The sequence below is a fragment of the Nicotiana sylvestris genome, chromosome 7 (assembly GCF_000393655.2).
Source record: "Nicotiana sylvestris chromosome 7, ASM39365v2, whole genome shotgun sequence".
In the NCBI taxonomy this organism is placed as follows: Eukaryota; Viridiplantae; Streptophyta; class Magnoliopsida; order Solanales; family Solanaceae; genus Nicotiana; species Nicotiana sylvestris.
The window spans coordinates 34,519,425-34,541,363 of NC_091063.1; the positions used below are offsets into that span (position 1 = coordinate 34,519,425).

The window sequence follows — 21,939 nt, forward strand, 5'->3', positions numbered from 1 at the left end:
AGCTCTACCTTTATGAAATATAAGTTGACTTTAAAGCTTCCACTGGTAAGACGAGATTCAATTTGAAATTGTCAGGACCCTCATGGATAATGGGATTTTAGTTTTAAATTCTTAGAGATTTTGGGTAACATGATTCGATTAACACTCACCGATGTGCCCAGATACCAAACTGGGGCAGAAACATTTCTTTGTTTGTCTATTTTGTTGTAATCAGGCGCCCACCTAGAGAAGAAGGGAATACAGTTTAAGTTTTGGCAATTAGGCGCCCACCTGGAGAACAAGGGAATACAGTTCAAATTTTGGCAATCAGGCGCCCACCTGGAGAACAAGGAATACCGTTCAAGGTTTTGGCAATCAGGCGCCCACCTGGAGAACAAGGGAATATAGTTCAAGTTTTCGCAATCAGGCGCCCACCTGGAGAACAAAGGAATACAGTTCAAGTTTTGGAAATCTGGCGCCCACCTGGAGAACAAGGGAATGCAGTTCAAGTTTCGACAATTAGGCACCCACCTGGAAAACAAGGGAACCCATTTCAGAATTCAATTTGTGGTAGCAACAGCAGAAATTTGCCTCGAGAGTACAGGTCAACAATTCAAGACACACAACAAAGTGCAGAAACATAGACCAAGTTTAAAGATGGTAGATAGGATTCTTGTAATTCATAGATCATAGTTTAGCCTAGCTTCTTTTATTTTACCTCGGTGTAATAAGGAGTTCAACAAGCAATTGCAGCAGCAGCAACAGTGAAACCACAGCTTCCCGGTAGTCCCAGCTACCAAAACTTTCCGAACTACACTGACCTGATTCCTTTATAGCCAAGGATATGTAGGTAACCTCGGAAGCAAGGTGCGGTCAGATCTTTCAAAAGTGCTTCCCATGGAGTATTCAAACGGCCAAAAATCGCTCGTATCTACTCACTTTATCTTTGTCCGAAAACTCTTCGTGTTTCCGAGCAAAGAGGGGCAGTTGGGAGCACGTTATTTTTGCCCTATATGAAATACTCCTACAAGTTAAAGAAATAATTATTTCCCAATTATTTGCAATTTTGTAGGATTTTATGTTAATTGTTTGCATTTTTGTGCATGTTTACTTTTATTAAAATCATGAAACATACAAAAATATCATGTATTGCATTTAGGTTTTGTCTTTACTTTTTTAGATTAATTAGTTAATTATTTGTCTTATTAAAAATGAAAATCACAAAAATAATTTATTTTTGCATTTTTAGTTTTAGTTTTAGAATAGTAGTTTTTCTCTTCTAATTTAGGATCAAGGAACTTTTATAATTTTTAGAAAGTGGTTAGTTTTACAATTTAGATTGATTTAGGGTTTAATTTAGGTTTTTCATTAATTAAAGTAAAGGAAAAGAAAAGTAAAAGAAAAGTTGAAAAAAAGGAATTAGAAAATAGGTTGTTTCAATTGGGCCAATTATGCTGAAGCCCAAAACCCATTTACCCCAAACCCACCCAAGTTCCCTCCGACCCTTCCCAACCCAGTCCAACCCTTCACATCCCAAACGACCCGTTTTGCAATAATATGATCACAACCGTTGGATCTTGGCAATCCAATAGCTCGGAACTGGGGAGTCTTTAATACATAAATGTCCGAAATTAATCCCCCCCAATCCAGACCCCCTCAGTTCCCATCTCCCTTTCTAAACAATGTAACCCTAGCCGCCTTCGTGTTCTCCGCCGTCTCTGCCAGAAAACACCCGCCAGAAATCGCCTCACGGCGGTTCCGGTGTCCCAAACACCACCAATTTAACACCACAGAATCTCCATCACCCCCTCGTTCCAAATCTCCCATTAGTTTCTTTCAAATCACCACAAGAATCTCGAATTTGAAATCCAAGATTCATGCCCAAAAATCCTAAGTGTTCCAAACCCACCCAAATTCGCACCCTATAACCTCTCCACTCTTCTAAACCCAAATCCCTTGTTGATTTCCCCCAAAACACCCTGAAATTACTTGGTTTTTAGATCTAAAAGTGGTATGAAATATCAAGCTCCTTTTTCTTTGAATTTTTGGTTAATTTTAGCATGCTTTTAGTCAAAACTAACATTAGTTAATGGCTTTTGTCAAGAGCCTATGATTAATGTAAGTTTCAACTTATTTCGAATTTGTCAAGATCCGGTCAATTTGCCTTTGACCGGACAGAATGCATTCGAAGTCTAGAGTTTTCCATTTTCAGAGGGTATCTTCTTCTCTCTTTTCTGAAATTGTTAGAAGCTTAATTTTGTTTTTAGGTTAATTCAGGATTAATTGATGGAAAATCTTCTAAATCCGAATTTGTTCCTTTGTGATTTCTGTTGGCTCCCTAGTTAATTTTTCCTTTCATATTTGTTTCCTTACTTAGTTTGCATGTTTTAGTTTAGATTAATTTTATGTTCATTAGATTTCTGTTAGGTTTTTCATCTCAATAGATAGCTTCAATAAGTTTGAACAATTTTCATTTGAGACTCATTTGGTTTTAGATGTGAGTGTTTCTGTTTTCTGAATTGAGTTTTTGTTAAATATATTTAAGGATGGCTTAAAATTTCCAAAGGCTTAATGATTTTATTTTTTCAATCTGTGTTTCGATTTGTTCTTTGCCTGATGTGTTAGTTTTAATTTGGGAATAGCAGAAACTTAGGAGGGATTAATGGAACAATAAAAAACTTAAGGGGGGGGGGTGTAATTTGGGAGTTTAGAAATGGGATAAGGTATCTAGAATGTTCTGTGGCATGGATGGCTGGTGTTATTCTGCCAGTACAAGCTGCTGAAGCCAATTAGAATTGGCCAGCTGTCCGATTGCTGTTATAAAAAGATACTTTGTGAGGGATATTTTGGAAAAATTCTTATTCCTTGGGAGGCACACAACAGATTTTGGGGATAAATAGGCACTTTCCTTACTCTCTAGGGACGAAAAAAAAGGAGACCCTAAAAACACCTCTAAAAATCCAGTTATATTATTCCCTCAACTGTCCCATTTCTCTGCTTTTCCATTAGAGTTTTTTGAAACAAGTTTCTCCTTTAGAATTCCTGGGTTTGTTGGTTTGCTAAAGCTGAAGCATGGCTTGACTTAGAAGCTGTTGTGTGATTGTTACTACGGTTTCCTTTGCTGTTGATCTATTGCTACTGTTTCATCCTAACTTCAGGCTTGTTTTCTCTTTTTCTTTTGCTGTAATCATGTACTACTTCTGACTAGTTTGATGCAAATATTGTGTTCCATTGAATGATGATTGCCTGAGTTCACCTCTGTTTAAATTTGTTTCCAATTCTATAGTGGTGTAGATATTCACCTTGTTTTAATACTGTAAATAGGTGTGTTTGTTTGGTGTATTTAGATACTGATAGGGTTAACGGTTGGACTCGTCGGGTTCATGCTTGGGTATCTCATAAAGTGTTATAGTTTAGTTTAACTAGTTTGGTTATTCGTATTCATGTTGTTGACTTTAAGGTTTTGATCCATATTTTTTTTCATGAACTCCGGTTGATTGCTAAGCATTAGTAGATGGAACAATGGTGTTTGCCTTTGTTAATTTGTTTCAAGCATGGGGTGTATATAGGAAATCTTTTCTTAGCACTGTTGGAACAGGATGTGGAATGTATTCTGAACTTGTTTGAACCATGTTGATTTGCTCATATATTTTTGATCCTTTGGTTAGTGTTTTCTTTTTAAAACATGTCAGCATGTTGTAGGTGATCATTTTTGATTTCAGAGATCAGTAGTTCTACTAAATTTATGGTTGAACCAAAGCTTAGTTTCTATTCTGATTTTTGAAACTTGGAACACCAGCCTGGTCATTTATATGCTAATGGATGCTAACAGTAATGCATTTGGGGTTAAGGTTTTAGTATTGTAAATTTAAGATACAATTTTATCTCTTTATTTTTGTTAAGAACAATAGTTTGTTTTGGAAAATTTAACTTCAGTTAGGGCCCTATCCAGCTTGTCATATTGTCACGATCTGCATAATGGAAGTTTTTCTTCCTAACATTGAAATTTGATCATGGGCCTAGTATTGAATCCTTTGGAATTTTGTGGTGGTCATGCACTTTTGGCCCAGTGCTGGGCTTGGCGTCGAGCCCAGCCTTTGCTTGTCTTCCCTTTTTTTTTAAAAAAAAATCTTTAAATAGCATTGCACCTACCGCTGGCCCAAAACTTTTTGTTTAAATAATTTAGTGACAATGACATCTATCCAGTGCTTACTTTAAATTAGTAGTTTTAGCTTGGACTTTAATTAGATTAAGCCTGAGCATCCCTAATTCACTTTTAGTTTAGTACACGTTTTCTTTTAATTGGGGTGTGCCATCGCGATTACATCACCCATGAACCTCACAAATATTATAACTAGTTATTAAAAAATAAACTTCGTAGTTTTCTTTAAGCGCGTTAATTAGATATTTATCACGGCTATTACTAAAACCCGGGTGTACATTTCATGTGACCCAATTATAATCTCTAACAAGGTTAAATAGAACGTGTCGTGAATCACGGGTGCATTTCATGTAGTGTGGCTTACGATGTATTTTAAATAACCTTGAAATAGTTCCCTGAATAGATAAAAGCGGTTATAAAGTTAAAAATGTACATAGGTTAAAAATGCATAATTAATCAGATAATAGGCCAATATTAAAAGTTTAAGAGACCGTGCTCGAACCACAGAACCCGGGAATGCCTAATACCTTCTCCCGAGTTAACATAATTCCTTACTAGGATTTTTGTGTTCGCGGACCATAAATAAGAGTCAACTTTCCTCGATTCAGGATTTAAAACCGGTGATTTGGGACAACATAAATTATCCCAAGTGGCGACTCTGATTTTTAAAATAAATAATCCCGTTTTGATTGTCACTTAATTTAGAAAAACTCTCTTATACCATTTCCGGCGGTAGTAAAAAGAGGTGTGACAGGGCCTATCAGGGATGTGGAACTACCTGAGTTAAGAAGGAGTGGAGGTAAAAAGAAAATTTAAAAAGAAAAGGAGAGAAAGGGTGAATGTGGTGATGTGAGGGGTAAAGGGAAAGGAGTGATTGATTACTTACCCACTGCCGTATTGCCTGTACCTGCTATTTGTGGGGTTGCACATGAAACTGTTGAAGAAAGTGGCAAGAAGTTAGGGGGGAGTGGTTCTGGTGAAGCTGCTGAAGGGTTAGTTAATCTAAGTTCATAGGGAGATGAACCTGATTCATCAGTTGAAGAGACCCTATCAGACCCTTTGAAAAAGGTAGATGCAAGTTACGATCCAAAGAAAAGGATAACTCCCACACCAAAAGCCCCTAGTGCTCCTGAACCTTCCAAAAAATGAAAGGCTTCCTCCCCAACACCTATTGAAACTTCATTGCCAAAGGGAAAAGCCACAAGAAACAGGGTGAAATAGAGTGAGAATGATCTATAAAAGGCTTTAGCTGAAAGTAAGAAGAAAATGATGGATAAAGGAAAAGGTAAGATTGTAGAGTCCTCAGAAGCTGTTGATGTTGAGGAGATGGAATAGGTCCATCAGGAGAAAGTTACAACAGTGGAGGTTCAGACCCCCAAGCCCAAAAAGTTCAAGAAGTCTTCCTATGTGTCTGAGGCTCCTGAACCTTCATTGGCCAAGAGGACCAGGTCTGTAGAAAAAAGCAAACAAGTTAGAGTTTCTGAAGATGAGGAATGGAGTGGTGATGAATAAAGTGAGTTTGATAGTAAACAAGACAAGCTAGCCATGTATGGAAAAAGAAAAGTTTTGAAGGGAAGATTGCTGAAAGATTTGGTGGAACCAGGAATGGTTCGTTTGGTAGACACACTAGTTGCTCAGGGCTGGAAGAACATGCTCCTTCAGATGGATGGGAGATTGGCTAGAAATGAAATCATTGAATTCATGGCAAATGTTGAAGTCAAGGATGGTAGAGTTACAAGCAAAGTCAAAGGAGTTCAAGTGACATTTGATGCAGAGAAGCTGGGAGAGATTCTAGACATCCCTGCTGAGGGATATGATGATTACACCAGATAGAGATGGCCAGGTCTGGATTCCTTTCCATCTGCCCTTATAATATCTAGGAGATTTTGTGATGTTGCAGAAGTGAATGAGGCCATGTTTGTGCACAAGAGTAAAATGAAGCCACAACACAAAGTCATTTTTGAGTTTGTCAACAAGTGCCTACTTCCCAGATAGGAGAGAAGGCATATTGCAAATTATATGGACTTAGTTCTGATGGAGTGGTGGAAGGCAAATTAATTGGCCTGCATTCATCATCAAGCTACTATACAGGGTTGTCAATGGCTCCAAGGCTCATGCTACCCCCTATGGCTTTATTCTGACTACAGTTCTGGATAGGTGCAATGTGCCTCTGAAGAAATGGGAAATGGCTACAAGCAAGGATTACTTTGGTATTAATACTCTGCTTGCTTGTGATTACTTAGTCAATGCCATCCCAAATGAACCTGGTTTATCCAAGAAGGCTCCTATTAATAGTAAAGTCAGGACTCTTGTTCAGGAAAGTGAGGCCAAGGATGCCGAGATAGCTAGGCTAAAGGCTCGTGTGGCAGAGGTGGAATCTGAGAGGAATGCTCTCAAAACTGAGCTTACCAAGGAAAAGGAAAAGAATGATGGAATTCTTCACAATATGCTGAATCTTCTCCAAGCCCAAAACCAACCCTCTAGCTCTCTCAAGCCTTAGGAATTCTAACTTTTCTCTCCTGAACCTGTCTAGTACCTTTAGTTACCCGGATTAGGGATTTTTCTTTCTTTTTGCTCATGTTTTGAATATTTTTGCTTTCTGGTTGTGGATTGTGGTAGCAACATATCTTCTATCAATGATATCTACTGTTTTTGCACTTGTTAAATGTTAATATTTTCTTGATAGTTTAAATATGTTTGCTTGATTACTGATGATTAATCTATGATTGCACTTGCAGTTACCCAAGTGGACATGTGTACTTATTAATATCTGGGACTCACACTTTGTATGCAACTTTTCGATGATGCCAAAAGGGGGAAGAAATATTGTGCTTTACATATTTTGAATAAGTGATATTTATAACCTAATTAACCTGGTCCTTGATGATAAGTGAATTTTCTAAACTTTGTATTGATGGTTAAGCTGAGTTCTTACAGGATCCAAGTAAGTAAAAATCACAGAGTTTGTCATCATCAAAAAGGGAGAATTTGTTGGCCCAAGTAAAGGTGAAGTTTTGAAGACTGACAAAAGAACTCAGACGTGGACCAGGTCCATCTTGTGAAGCACAGTCACGATCAACCCAAACATGTTAGATGCACATGAAAGAGATAAATCTAACTCATCAGAAGTAATATCTCCTGATCTTATTGAAAAGGTTGCATATTAGATAAGGAGAGAAAGACTCCTTGCACGAAGAGAACACAGTTTAGGAAGAGGATAGTGTTAGAGTATGAGATCAACTAGAACTCTTCTACCATAGAAGAGTAGCGTCTGTATCCCAGTCAATCTCTAATTACTAACCTATTAAATATCAGTGTTGTTCTCTTTTACAGGTAATGTACATAAGCAAAAGTTAAAGGTTAATTGAAAGCAAAAGAGAAAGACAATTTTGCAAGCAATTTATGTGTGATTCAAGCGTGCAATCCTGAAGCTACTTAAACAAGATAGAAGAATTATTTCTAAGTGTCTATCTTTTATTCTAGTTCAATTGTAATAGGTGATTTCACATTGTACCTTTCAGCTTTTATAGAAGCAAGTGTATTAGGTACCTAGAGTGTTCAAGTTAGAGTTAACTTAAAGTTGTCGTAGCAGTTGAGGCTGTGTGCCACAACGGGATTAGTGTTAATCCTAGGTTTACAAAAGAGTTTTTGTAAATGCAGTTTTTGGCTCAGTAATTTTAGTAGAAGTGTGGGAAAATCCTACTGAGTAGTAGGACGTGGTTTTTTCACTTTTTGAGCCAGGTGTTTTCCACGTAAAAATCTCGGTATTCTTTATTTTCTTTACTTATTATTCCGTAAACAGTAGTAGTTAGAACACATAGAAGAACCAGGTCCTTCTATAATCTAGTTAAGCAAAAATTGGGTACCACACAAATCATCCCGCCTCCTTGTGTGGTACTGAAGTATAAAATAACAACTTTTTTAAAGATGAGGAAGGAAATTGGATCAATGATCCTCATCTAGTTATTTCTCATGTCCTTAGCTATTTTAGTAATACTTTTACCATATCTCAAAACAAAGCAAGTCGGGTTAGTCCTCTAAAAACATCTATCAAAATTCTTTAAACCTTAATTCTCTTGATAACCCCTTGCTTGATATTGAAATCAAAAGGGACCTTTTCTCTTTTAAACCTTTCAAAGTGCCTGGTCCGGATGGCCTCCGCCCTTTTTTTTTCAAAAATACTGGGATATTATAGGACCCTCCGTTACAAACTTGTGTCATAACACTTTTAGAAAGCAGGAGATCCCTAATGGCCTTAACAAAACTTACCTTTGCCTAATTCCAAAAATCCCCAATCCCAATAACATTAAAAAATTTAGACATATTGGTCTTTCTAACACCATTTACAAAATAATCACTAAAATCTTAGCAAATCAACTCAAACCTTCCCTTGAACAGCTTATTAGTCCATTTCAAGCTAGTTTTATAAAAAAATAGAAGGACGTTTGACCATGCTATTATCATTCAGAAACTAGTTTCAAAATTACATAAATTAAAAAGAAAACAAAGTAACATGCTCTTTAAAATTGACCTGGAGAAAGCTTTTGAGCGGTTGAAATGGTCATTTGTCCATCACACATTAACTTACTTCAATTTCGCTCAAAAATGTAAAAAAATCCTTTTAAACTGCATCTCAACTAGTTCCATAACTATTCTAGTTAATGGTTCTATGTCACGACCCAAACCCCGAACCCGGATGCGATGGCGCCTCTCGTGAAAACAAGGCCAGCCAGTTCAACCCAACTCAACTTTTAAAGTAGTTAATCAACATAAAAATAGTCTAAACATGATTTAAACAATACTGAATAGTAGAAATATCGATAACAATGCAGAAAGTCCAACCCGACACAGCCCTAACCGGGGTGCCACAAGTCACGAGCATCTTTAAACCATAATACTAGTCTGCTAAAGTAATAAACTACTATAAGTGTTTGAAAGGAAACAGAAATGATAGAGAAGTAGAGATACGTGGCTGCGGACGTCAACAACTACCTCGTAGTCTCCGAAAACTGCTTGGAACCGAAGGAATCAACACTCAGGAGCAGTACCAGCTACGCTTGAATCTACACACAAGGTGCAGAGAGTAAAGTGAGTACTCCAACTCAGTGAGTAACAAATATAAATAACGACTGAAAGTGAGAAAACACGTAAAATACAAGGCATTCTATACTGAAGCAGTAAAAATCACTTAAAAACAGTAAAACAGTGAAGAGTCAAGTAAATCCCTTTTCAACAAGTAAAACAAGTAATTGACAGGTAAGTAAACAAAAAGGAGTTCGCACCTCGGGCACAGTATCAACAAATCCGCCTCTCGGGAAACATCGCAGAACAGTATCAGCCCCTCAGGCTCAATCTCACATCACAATGGGTACCCGCGTTTACTGGGGCTGTACAGACTCCGGGAGGGGCCCCTTACGGCACAAGCGCAATATCACACCATCTTGTGGCATCAAATCTAGGCCCTCGACCTCATATCAATCAAGCCACCTCGTGGCATATATATGTATCTCAGGCCCTCGGCCTCATATCAATATCAGTGTATCCTCACAACTAGGCCCTCGACCTTACTCAGTCCAAAAATCATCACAAGTCCATTGGGCAATATTAAAACAGTATTTCTCAGCCTAAAACATCATTTAAGGCTCAAAACTGAGTAAAAATGGTTGAGTAGTGAAATAGTGGAAAATAACATGACTGAGTTCAAGTAATAAGTAAAAACACTGAGGAAATAGCCATAAAATTCCGGAAGGGTTCAAATAGTTGGCACAAAACCCAAATATGGCAATCGGCCCAAGTCATGATGATAGCAAATGAGTTTCAGTCAAATACGCGGTAAAATCATCAATTGGGACGGACCAAGTCACAATCCCCAATAGTGCACAACCCCACGCTCATCATCAAGCGTGTGTCTCACCTCAATATAGCACTACGATGTGCTAATCCGGGGTTTCAAACCCTCAGAGCATCATTTACAATCATTACTCACCTTGAACCGGCTAAATCTCTAACTCGTGACGCCTTTGCCCCTCGAATCGGCCTCCACGCAAGTCGAATCTATCCAAAATCAAAACGAATACATCACAATATGCTAAGGGAACAAAGCCCAAGCAAAAACAAGCGAAAAATACCAAAAATCCCGAAATTGGCCAAAACCTGAGCCCCGAGCCACTTCTCGAAATTCAGAAATTTTCACAACAACGGATTCCATATCTCCCCACGAGTTCATACATATCAAAAGTTCTCAAATCCGACCTCAAATGGTCCCTCAAATCCACAATTAAAAGCCTAAATTCTCAAGCTCTAGTTTCCCCAATTTTAACCTTTGATTTCCATATTTTCTAGCCCTAATCCATGAAATAATAGCATAGGAACGAGTATTAGGTCCAAATTCCTTACCTCAAAGAAGTTCTCTTGAATCCCTTTCTCAAATCGCCCAAAAAGATCCCAAGCCGAGGTCCAAAATGGTGAAATAACCCACTTTTGCGAAATGGTCTAACTTATATGTTCTGCCCAGGCATACCCACATCTGCGGTCCAAAATCCGCTTCTGCGGTACCGCATATGCGGTCTCTCTTCCGCTTCTACGAAACTCACTTAACGGGCCCCTTCCGCACCTGTGACTCTGCAGGTGTGGTCCAACTACCGCATCTGCGGCTCCTGGCTCTTCCTCTCAAATCCTTTTCTGCGGCTCCCCTTCCACACATGCGGCACCGCACCTGCGGTCCCCACTCCGCAGGTGCATAAACACCATAAGCAGCAAAACTTCAGCACCTGCAATTACACATCAACTTCCCCGTTAACCACTCGAAATCACCCCGAGGCCCCCGGGACCTCAACGAAAAGCACAAACATAACCCAATACCTTATTCAAACTTGCTTCAATCATCAAAACACCTCAAACAACATGAATTCTACCAAATTAGATCGAATTCAAGCCTAAGTTTCAAAACTCTTCCGAAATATGCTTTTCATCAAAAACCCAACTGAACCACGTCCGAATGACCTGAAATTTTACATACGCATCAAAAATGCCACAACTAAGCTACTGCAACTCACAAAATTCCATTCCGACACCTATATCAAAATCTCGCCTAACAACCAAAAATCGCCAAAATATCAACTTCGCCAATTCATGCCTAATTCTACTCCGAACCTCCAAAACATATTCTGATCACGCTCCTACGTCACAAATCACCTCCTGAAGCTAACCGAACCATCAGAACTCAGTTCTGAGCCTTCTAACACATAAGTCAACATTCGATTGATTCTTTTTTTCCAACTTATGCCTTCTTAAAAGAGACTAAGTGTCTCAAAAACACGGATAATGAAGCATAAAGAAGCTAAAATGGAGGAAAACGGAGCGGTAACTCACGAGACGACCGACCGTGTCATCACATCCTCCCTAACTTAGACAAACGTTCGTCCTCAAACGAGTCAAGAAACATACCTGAAGCCTCAAGCAAGTGAGGATATCTGCTCCGTATCTCCCGCTCGGTCTCCCAAGTAACCTCCTCCATGGGCCGACCTCTCCACTGCACTTTCACTGAAGCTATATCCTTTGACCTCAATTTCCGAACCTGACGACCCAAAATAGCTACTGGCTCCACATCATAGGTCAAATCATCATCCAACTGAACCGTGCTGAAATCCAGAACATGAGATGGATCCCCATTATACTTTCGGAGCATAGAAACATGAAATACCGGATGCACACTCGACAAACTGGGTGGCAAAGCAAGCTCATAAGCCACTTCCCTAATCCTCCGAAGCACCTCAAAAGGCCCAATGAATCGAGGACTCAATTTCCCTTTCTTCCCAAATCTCATAAAACCCTTCATGGGTGAAACCTTCAACAGAACCTTCTCGCCAACCATGTAAGACACATCTCGAACCTTCCTATCAGCATAACTCATTTTCCTCGACTGGGCTATACGAAGCCCCTCTTGAATCACCTTCACTTTCTCCAAGGCATCCTGTACCAAATCAGTCCCCAATAGCCTAGCCTCACCGGGCTTGAAGAAACCAACAGGAGATCTACACCGCCTCCCATACAAAGCCGCATATGGAGCTATCTGAATACTCGACTGGTAGCTGATGTTATCCTTTGAAATCAATGACACAAGCACGCAACATGTCCTCCAATATCTGAATAGTACGCTCGGACTGCCCGTCCATATAAGAATGAAAAGTTGTGCTCAACTCTACCTGAGTACCCAACTCTCTTTGCACGACACTCAAAAATTGCAAAGTAAACTGAGTACCTCTATCTGAAATGATAGAAACTGGGACACCATGCAAGCGAACTAGCTCTCGGATATAGATCCCTGCCAACCGCTCTGAAGAATAGGTAGTACACACAGGAATGAAGTGCGCGGACTTGGTCAACCGATCCATAATCACCCAAATAGCATCGAACTTCTTCAAAGTCCGTGGAAGTCCAACAACAAAGTCCATAGTGATTCTTTCCCACTTCCACTCAAGAATATCCATCTGTTGTAGCAAGCCACCCGATCTCTGATGCTCATATTACATCTGCTGATAATTGAGACACCGAGATACAAATCCCACAATATCTTTCTTCATTCTTCTCCACCAATAGTGCTGCCTCAAATCCTAATACATCTTCACGGCACCCGGATGAATGGAATACCGCGAGCTATGGGGTTCCTCCAGAATCAACTCCCGAAGCCCATCCACATTGGGCACCCAAATTCAGCCCTGCATCCTCAACACCCCATCATCGCCGATGGTCACATCTCTGGGATTATCATGGTGAATCTGTTCTTAAGGACTAGCAAATGTGGATCATCAAACTGGCACTCTCTAATGCGATCATATAAGGAAGACCGAGATACCACACAAGCCAATACTTGACTAAGCTCCGAAATATCTAATCTCGCAAACCGATTGGCCAAGGCGTGAACATAAACTGCAAGAGGTCTCTCCCCAACTGGAATATATGCCAAACTCCCCATACTCACTTCATTTCGGCTCAAAGCATCGGCCACCACATTGGCCTTTCCCGAATGGTACAATATAGTGATATCATAATCCTTAAGCAACTCCAACCATCTTCGCTGCCTTAAATTAAGATCCTTTTGCTTGAACAAATGCTGAAGACTACGATGATCAGTGAACATCTCACAAGATACGCCATACAAGTAGTGCCTCCAAATCTTCAACGCATGAACTATGGCAGGCAACTCCAAATCATGAACGAGGTAGTTCTTCTCATGGGCTTCAACTGACAAGAACCATAAGCAATAACTCTACCCTCCTACATCAACACACAACCAATCCCAACTCTCGAAGCATCACAATACATAGTATATGACCCTAAAGCTGATGGCAAAACCAACACTGGAGCTGTGGTCAAGACTGTCTTGAGCTTCTGAAAGCTCTCCTCACACTCGTCCGACCATACAAATGGAGAACCCTTCTAAGTCAACTTGGTCAAGGGCGATGCAATAGATGAGAATCCCTGAACAAACCGGCGATAATAGCCTACCAAACCAAGAAAACTACGAATCTCTATAGCTGAGGACGGTCTAGACCAGCTCTGAACCGCCTCTATCATCTTCAAATCAACTTGAATACCCTTACTGGACACCGCGTGGCCCAAGAAAGCCCCAGAACCAAGCCAAAACTCACACATGGAGAATTTTGCATAAAGCTTCTCCTCCCTCAGTCTCTGCAATACAACTCTCAAATGCTCCGCGTGCTCCTCCTAACTACGTGAATACACCAGAATATCATCAATGAAGACTATGATGAATGAATCGAGATAAGGCCGGAACACGCTATTCATCAAATGCATAAATGCTGCTGGGGCATTGGTCAGCCCAAAAGACATCACCAAGAACTCATAATGACCATATCGAGTCCTGAAAGCCGTCTTAAGAATATCCGAGTCCCTAATCTTCAACTGGTGATAACCTGAACAGAGATCAATCTTCGAGAACACCTTCGCTCCCTGAAGCTGGTCAAATAATTCATCAATGCGAGGCAAAGGATACTTGTTCTTAATTGTTACCTTGTTCAATTGCCTATAATCAATGCACATTATCATTGTGCTATCCTTCTTCTTCACAAATAGAACTGGCACATCCCAAGGTGACACACTAGGCCAAATGAACCCCTTATCTAGGAGCTCCTGAAGTTGCTCCTTCAATTCCTTCAACTCTGCTGGTGCCATACGATATGATGGAATAAAAATTGGCTGAGTGCCCGACACCAGGTCAATACCAAAATCAATATCCCTATACGGTGGCATGCCCGGCAGGTCTGTGGGGAACACATCGGGAAAATCCCTCACAACTTGAACATAATCAATACTGAGAGTCTCAGCTCTGACATCCCTCACAAATGCTAGATACGAGAGACAACCCTTCCCAACCATACAATGGGCCTTCAAGAAAGAGATCACTCTACTAGGAACATAATCAGTCACACCTCGCCACTCGATCTATGGCACACCTAGCATAGCTAATGTGACTGTCTAAGCATGACAGTCCAGAATAGCACGACACAGAGATAACTAATCTATGCCCAAAATGACATCAAAATCCACCATGCTCAACAGTAATAGATCAACTCGGATCTCAAGACCCCAATAGTCACCTCACATGACCGGTACACACGGTCTACAACAACAGTATCACCCACTGGATAGATATATGAATAGATAAAGCAAGAAACTCATGGGGTGTTCTCAAATAATGAGCAAAGTATGATGACACATAAGAAAAGGTGGAACCGGGATCAAATAATACAGAGTCATCTCTGTGGCAGACTGAAACAATACCTGTAATGACAGCATCTGAAGCAGTACCATCTGGTCTGCCTGCGATGGCATAGAAACGGGCCTGACCGCCCCCTAATCGACCTCCCCCTCTGGGGCGACCCCTAGCTGGCTGAGCGGGTGGCGGTGAAGAAAATGGTGCTAAAGTCGAAGACTGACCTCCACATATAGCCCATATCTCCACACTTATAACAACGCCCAGGTGCTGGAGAAGGGGACTGAAGGGAACCCCTCGCACCGGAGTGACTAGCTGATGCACTCGGCATAGAAGAACCCTGAACCAATGGGGTAATAGATGAACTCTAAGCTGGAAGGGCGCTGAGTGAGGACTGTCCCTACTGAGATCCATGATAACCATGACCCGAAGATGCCCCCCGATAACCTAGGCGAGCTAATTGAGCAGGCCTGAATGAACGACCTATATTGTGCTGGAACTGGCCCCTCGAAGGAGCACCACTATAGCTGCCAGATCCTCGAGGCCTATTGGCCTCCCTCTCCTCTTGCTCCTAACGGCGAACAGTCTCAATCCCACGAGCGATATCAATAACCTCCTCGAAGGTAGCACCAGTCACCCTTTTTCTAGTCATAAGAATACGGAGATGATAAGTAAGACCATCAACAAATCTCCTGATCCTCTCTCGATCCGTCAGAACCATCTAGATGGCATGACGAGCCAACTCTGAAAACCTCAACTCATACTGTGACACAGTCATATCCCCCTGTCGCAACCACTAAAACTATCTATGCAGCACCTCTCTGCAGAACTACATCACATACTTTTCTAGGAAGAGAATGGAGAACTGCTACCAAGTAAGGGGCGCTGCACCAACAGGCCTACGCCTCTAAAAATCCTCCCACCAAGTAAAAGCAGCTCCTGAAAACTGATAGCTAGTAAAAGTGACCTTGCTGGTCTCCAGAATACCGGCAGTACGAAGCATCCTTTGACACTTATCCAAAAAGCCCTGGGCATCCTCGCCCTCTGCGCCACTAAAGGTCGGAGGCTGTAATCTACCAAACATCTCCAATCTACGTTGCTCATCCTCCTGCATGACAGGAACCACATCTGCGATCGGCTGGGCTGGATGCGCCCCCGGTGTCTGAAGTCCCAGCACTACCTGCTCAGGTGTGCAAGCGGCGGGAGTCTGATTGCCTCCCCCGGCATGTGAAGTAGCTACGGCTATGTGGCTGAAACCGCCTGAGCCAGGCCAGTGCAAACTGATAAGATCTGTGCCAAGGCCTCCTGAAGACCCGGAATCACAATGGGCACAGCAGGTGCCTGAACTGGTGCTACTGGAGCAACCAAAGTTGGAGTCTGATCCTGAGCTAGGGCAGCTGGTGCATCAACAGGTGCTGCCCTCGTTGCTCTGCCTCAGCCATGACCACGACCGCATCCTCGGCCTTTGGTGGTCTCAACTGGTGGCACTGGTGGTCGTCCATCCCGCCCGGTAGTGTGTGTCCTTACTATCTGTGAGAGAATGGAATAACAGAAGTTTAGTACTCGGATCAACAAGTTTACACGACAAGAATTTTAAGAATATGAAGTTTTTCCTAAAGGTTCTTCAGCCTCTCAAGGATAAATACAAGCGTCTCCGTACCGATCCGCGAGACTCTACTAAACCTGCTCATGACTCGTGGGACCTATGTAACCTAGGCTCTGATACCAACTTGTCACGACCCTAACCCATATCTCGGTCGTGATGGCGCATCTCGTGAAGACAAGGCCAACCAGTTCAACCCAACTCAACTTTTAAAGCAGTTAATCAACATAAAAATAGTCTAAACATGATTTAAACAATACTGAATAATGGAAATATCGATAACAATGCTGAAAGTCCAACCAGACACAACACTAACCGGGATGTCACAAGTCACGAGCATCTCTAAACCATAATACTAGTCTGCTAAAGTCATAAAGTACTACAAGTGTTTGAAAGGAAACATAAATGATAGAGAAGTAGAGACATGGGGCTGCGTACGTCAACAACTATCTCGTAGTCTCCGAAAACCACCTGGAACCGGAGGAATTAATACTCAGGAGCGGTACAAGCTCCACCTGAATCTGCACACAGGGTGCAGGGAGTAAGGTGAGTACTCCAACTTAGTGGGTAACAAATGTAAATAACGACTGAAAGTAAGAAAACACGTAAAACACAAGGCATTCTATACTGAATTAGTAAAAATCGCTTAAAAACAATAAAACAGTGAAGAGTCAAGTAAATCCCTTTTCAACAAGTAAAACAAGTAATTGACAGGTAAGTAAACAAATAGAAGTTTGCCCCTCAGGCACAGTATCAACAAATCCGCCCCTCTGACATCATCTCGGAACAGTACCAGCCCCTCAGGCTCAATCTCACATCACAATGGGTACCCGCGCTTACTGGGGGTGTACAGACTCCGGGAGGGGCCCCTTACGGCCCAAGCGCAATATCAAGCCATCTCATGGCATCAAATCTAGGCCCTCGGCCTCATATCAATCAAGCCACCTCGTGGCATATATATGTATCTCATGCCCTTAGCCTCATATCAGTATCAATGTATCCTCACAAATAGGCCCTCGGCCTTACTCAGTCCAAAAATCATCACAAGCCCCTCGGGCAATAATAAAATAGTATTTCTCATCCCAAAACATCATTTCAAAATATCATTTAAGTCTCAAAACAGAGTAAAAATGGCTGAGTAGTAAAACAGTAGAAAATAACATGACTGAGTTCAAGTAACAAGTCAGAACAGTGATGAAATAGTAATAAAAATCACCGAAGGGTTCAAATTGTTGGCACAAAGCCTAAATATGGCAATCAGCTCAAATTATGATGATAGCAAATGAGTTTCAGTCAAATATGTAGTAAAATCATCAATCAGGATGGACCAAGTCACAATTCCCAATAGTGCACGACCCCACGCTCGTCATCAAGCATGTGTCTCACCTCAATATTGCACTACAATGTGCAAATCCGGGGTTTCAAACCCTCAGAGCATCATTTACAATCATTACTCACCTCGAACCGGCTAAATCTCTAACTCACGATGCCTTTGCCCCTCGAATCAGCCTCCACGCACATCGAATCTATCCAAAATCAGAACGAATACGTCACAATATGCTAAGGAAATAAAGCCCAAGAGAAAACAAGCGAAAAATAGCAAAAATCCCGAAATTGGCCAAAGCCCGAGCCCGGGCCCACTTCTCAAAATTCATAAATTTTCACAACAATGGGTTCCATATCTCCCCACGAGTTCATACATATCAAAAACTCTCAAATCCGACCCCAAATGGTCCCTCAAATCCGACCCCAAATGGTCCCTCAAATCCACAATTAAAGGCCTAAGTTCTCAAGCCCTAGTTTCCCCAATTTTTTAACCTTTGATTTCCATAATTTCTAGCCCTAATCCATGAAATAATAACATAGGAACGAGTTTTAGGTCCAAAATTCCTTACCTCAAAGAAGTTCTCTTGAAATCCCTTTCTCAATTCGCCCAAAACGTTCCCAAGCTGAGGTCCAAAAATGGTGAAATAACAAAATTTCGCGAAATGGTCTAACTTATATGTTCTACCCAGGCATACCCTCATCTGCGGTCCAAAATCCGCTTCTGTAGTACCGCATATGCGGTCTCTCTTCCGCTTCTGCAGAACTCACTTAATGGGCCCCTTTCGCACCTACGATCCCTTCTCCGCACCTGCGACTCCACAGGTGTGGTCCAACTACCGCATCTGCGGCTCCTGGCTCTTCCTCTCAAATCCTCTTCTGCGGCTCCCCTTCCGCACGTGCGGCACTACACCTGCGGTCCCCAAACCGCAGGTGAGAAAATACCAGAAGCAGCAAAACTTCAGCAGCTGCAATTACACTTCAACTTCCCCTTGAACCACCCGAAATCACCCCGAGTCCCCCGGGACCTCAACCAAAAGCACAAACATAACCCAATACCTTATTCAAGCTTGCTTCAATCATCAAAACACCTCAAACAACATGAATTCTACCAAATTACATCGAATTCAAGTGTAAGTTTCAAAACTCTTCCGAATACGCTTTTGATCAAAAACCCAATCGAACCACGTCCGAATGACCTAAAATTTTACACACACATCCCAAATGCCACAACAAAGCTACTGCAACTCTCAAAATTCCATTCCGACCCCCATATCAAAATCTCGCCTAACAACCGAAAATCGCCAAAATATCAACTTCGCCAATTTAAGCCTAATTCTACTCCGAACCTCCAAAACCCATTCTGATCACGCTCCGAAGTCGAAAATCACCTACCAAAGCTAACCGAACCATCGGAACTCACTTTCGAGCCTTCTAACATATAAGTCAACATCGGGTTGATTTTTTTCCCAACTTAAGCCTTCTTAAAAGAGACTAAGTGTCTCAAACTTCACCAAACTAATTCCGGACTCGATTCGACCAACCCGATACCACAAAAATACGGATAACGAAGCATAAAGAAGCTGAAATGGGGGAAAACGGAGCGGTAACTCATGAGATGGTCGCGTCATCACATTCCATTAGTACGCTTTTTTAACCAAGTCAGGGAATTAGGCAATGGGACCCTATATCCCCTTATTTCTTCATATTTTGCCTAGAAATGCTATCAAGATACATAAACCATCAAGTTTATATTAGAAATTGGGATCCAATAACCACAGGGAAAAAATGTCCCAAATTTTCCCGCCTTTTCTTTGCGGATGATCTCACCCTCATGGCTAAAGCCAATATGAAATCGTGCCATTCAATCCAAAAAGGTTTAGATCTTTTTTGTAATCTATTAGGGCAATGTATCAACACTTCAAAGTCCAAAATTATCTTTTCTAACAATTGTCCCCAAACTCTCATGAAAGAGGTTACCAATAGTTTGGGTATTAAAAGAAGTGACTCCTTTGGCACATATCTAGGTTTTCCTATATTAAACAAATACCCTAGGCCAAATGATTACCAATTCATAATTGACAAAATGAGAGCCAAATTAACGGCTTGGAAAATGAATTTTATCAATATAGCTGGTCAGACAACCCTCTCCCTCTCTTGTCTAAACTCAATCCCTAACCATTATATGTAATACACTCTACTTCCTACAACAATTCTTAACAAAATTGACAAAGTACAAAGGGACTTCATATGGTGAACTACCAATGAAAGGAAAAGAATTCACCTCATCAAATGGTCCACCATTTGTCAACCAAAAAGCAATGGAGGCCTTGGACTCCACAGTGCAAAAGATAAGAATCTTTGCAATCTTGCTAGCCTAGTCTGGACAATCCTTACTAATGCTACCACTCCATGGTCAAACCTAATCATTAGTAATTATGCTAACAATTATGCCATTAGTAAAAATTCTTTCATCTGGAAAAGCATTCAAAAGGGGTGGGATTTATGTTCCAAAGGTATTATTTGGCTGCCCCACTACCAATCAAACATGAACATTTGGGAAACCTATTGGATTCCAAATTGGGGAGTCTTATGAAAACAATAGAAGGCCCTTATTAAGAAAGGATTACTCACTAAAAATAAAAAACATCTTTGATGGTAAAAATTGGAGGTTTTGCAATATATCCCTCAACTTTCCCAAAGAAATCAAGGATAACATCTCAAAGGTTAAAATCTGTCTCAAAAAACCAAATTGTGACATCTCAATATGGTCTCTAACTACGAAAGGCATCTTTACAAGGAAAACTTGCTATACTATCATGGACTCTAATAAGGAAAGGGAAATTGATTTTAAGTGGATTTGGGATTTAACATGCCCAAATAAGATTAAATTCTTTCTATGGCAATGCCTTCATAACAAGATTCCCTGTAGAAAATACTTAGCTAAAATTGGTCTAAATATTGACCCAAACTGCCCCATATGCAGAGATCATATAGAAGAATCCATAACACACATTTTCTTTGCCTTCCAAGCCAGTAAATATTTTTGGGACAGCCTTGGATGGCAAAACTTCTATAAGGAGCATGGTGATCATTGGTTAATCCAACTAAAAAACTTTGACTGCCCGTTAAAAATTAATTTTTTAAATTGGAATCTCTTTTTCCCATTTGCTATTTGGCACATTTGGATAAATAGGAATAACAATAACCAAAACAACAGAAAAAACCCTACCAATATCAACCACATCATTGCTAGGTCTACTGAATTTCGCCTCTTAACTAAAAATAGTATTATGACTTCTCCAAAAATCCACATCAATATTAAATGGCATAGACCCCCAAAGGGATGGTTCAAACTAAACATAGATGCAAGCTTCAACAAAAGTTTGCAAAATTGTGGCCTGGGTGGAGTAATCAGAAATGCTAATGGTCACTGGATAGTTGGCTTTGCAAACTCAGCTCATGCACGTGGGTCACTACATGCTAAGATCAAACCATTACTAGCAGGACTTAAAACAGCTCATACTTGGGGGATGTTCCCTCTCCAAATTGAAACAGATTTGATGGAGGTAATCCTGTCAATCCAAAAGGGTAATAATTTTTATGCTAAACTTGTCAACAAATACAGGTTATTAATGCACCAACAGAAGGAGGTAATCATCCAGCACGAGTTAAGGCAAGGGAATAAGGTAGCTCACCAAATGGAAAAGAAGGCAAATGTTGATCTCAGGAAGGAGAAAGTTTTTGTGGAACCACCAGATGATGTAAAAAATCTAGTAGAAAGTGATTTACTAGAACAATAAGTTTTTGAAAAACTACTATCTTATGATGCTTGTAAAAATTTAGCAATCCTAGGTAACTAAAGTGTCCTATGCGACACTAACTATGAATCTCATGTACTGCATGTTCCTTAATATTTAATATATTGTCACGGCCCCAAATACCCAGTCGTGATGGCGCCTATCACATTACTAGGCACGCCAACCCAAACATTAATCACAACGAACTTCTTTTATAAAACTATTTTCTAACACGAATTTAAATGTCAATTTTCATAAGAAATGTATAAAACAGCTAAAAATGTGCGGAAATCAATAAAACATTAAACCAACACAGCCCAAACATCTGGTGTCACGA

General features: G+C 40.7%; 1 protein-coding gene across 1 annotated transcript; it reads left to right on the forward strand.

Annotated features, from left to right (window-relative positions):
• The first annotated feature begins 21,095 nt into the window (after positions 1-21,095).
• LOC104242895 (putative ribonuclease H protein At1g65750) lies at positions 21,096-21,605 on the forward strand. The gene has a single exon (XM_009798009.1). The coding sequence runs from the start codon at positions 21,096-21,098 to the stop codon at positions 21,603-21,605; it is 510 nt and encodes a 169-aa protein (XP_009796311.1).
• Positions 21,606-21,939: the final 334 nt, after the last annotated feature.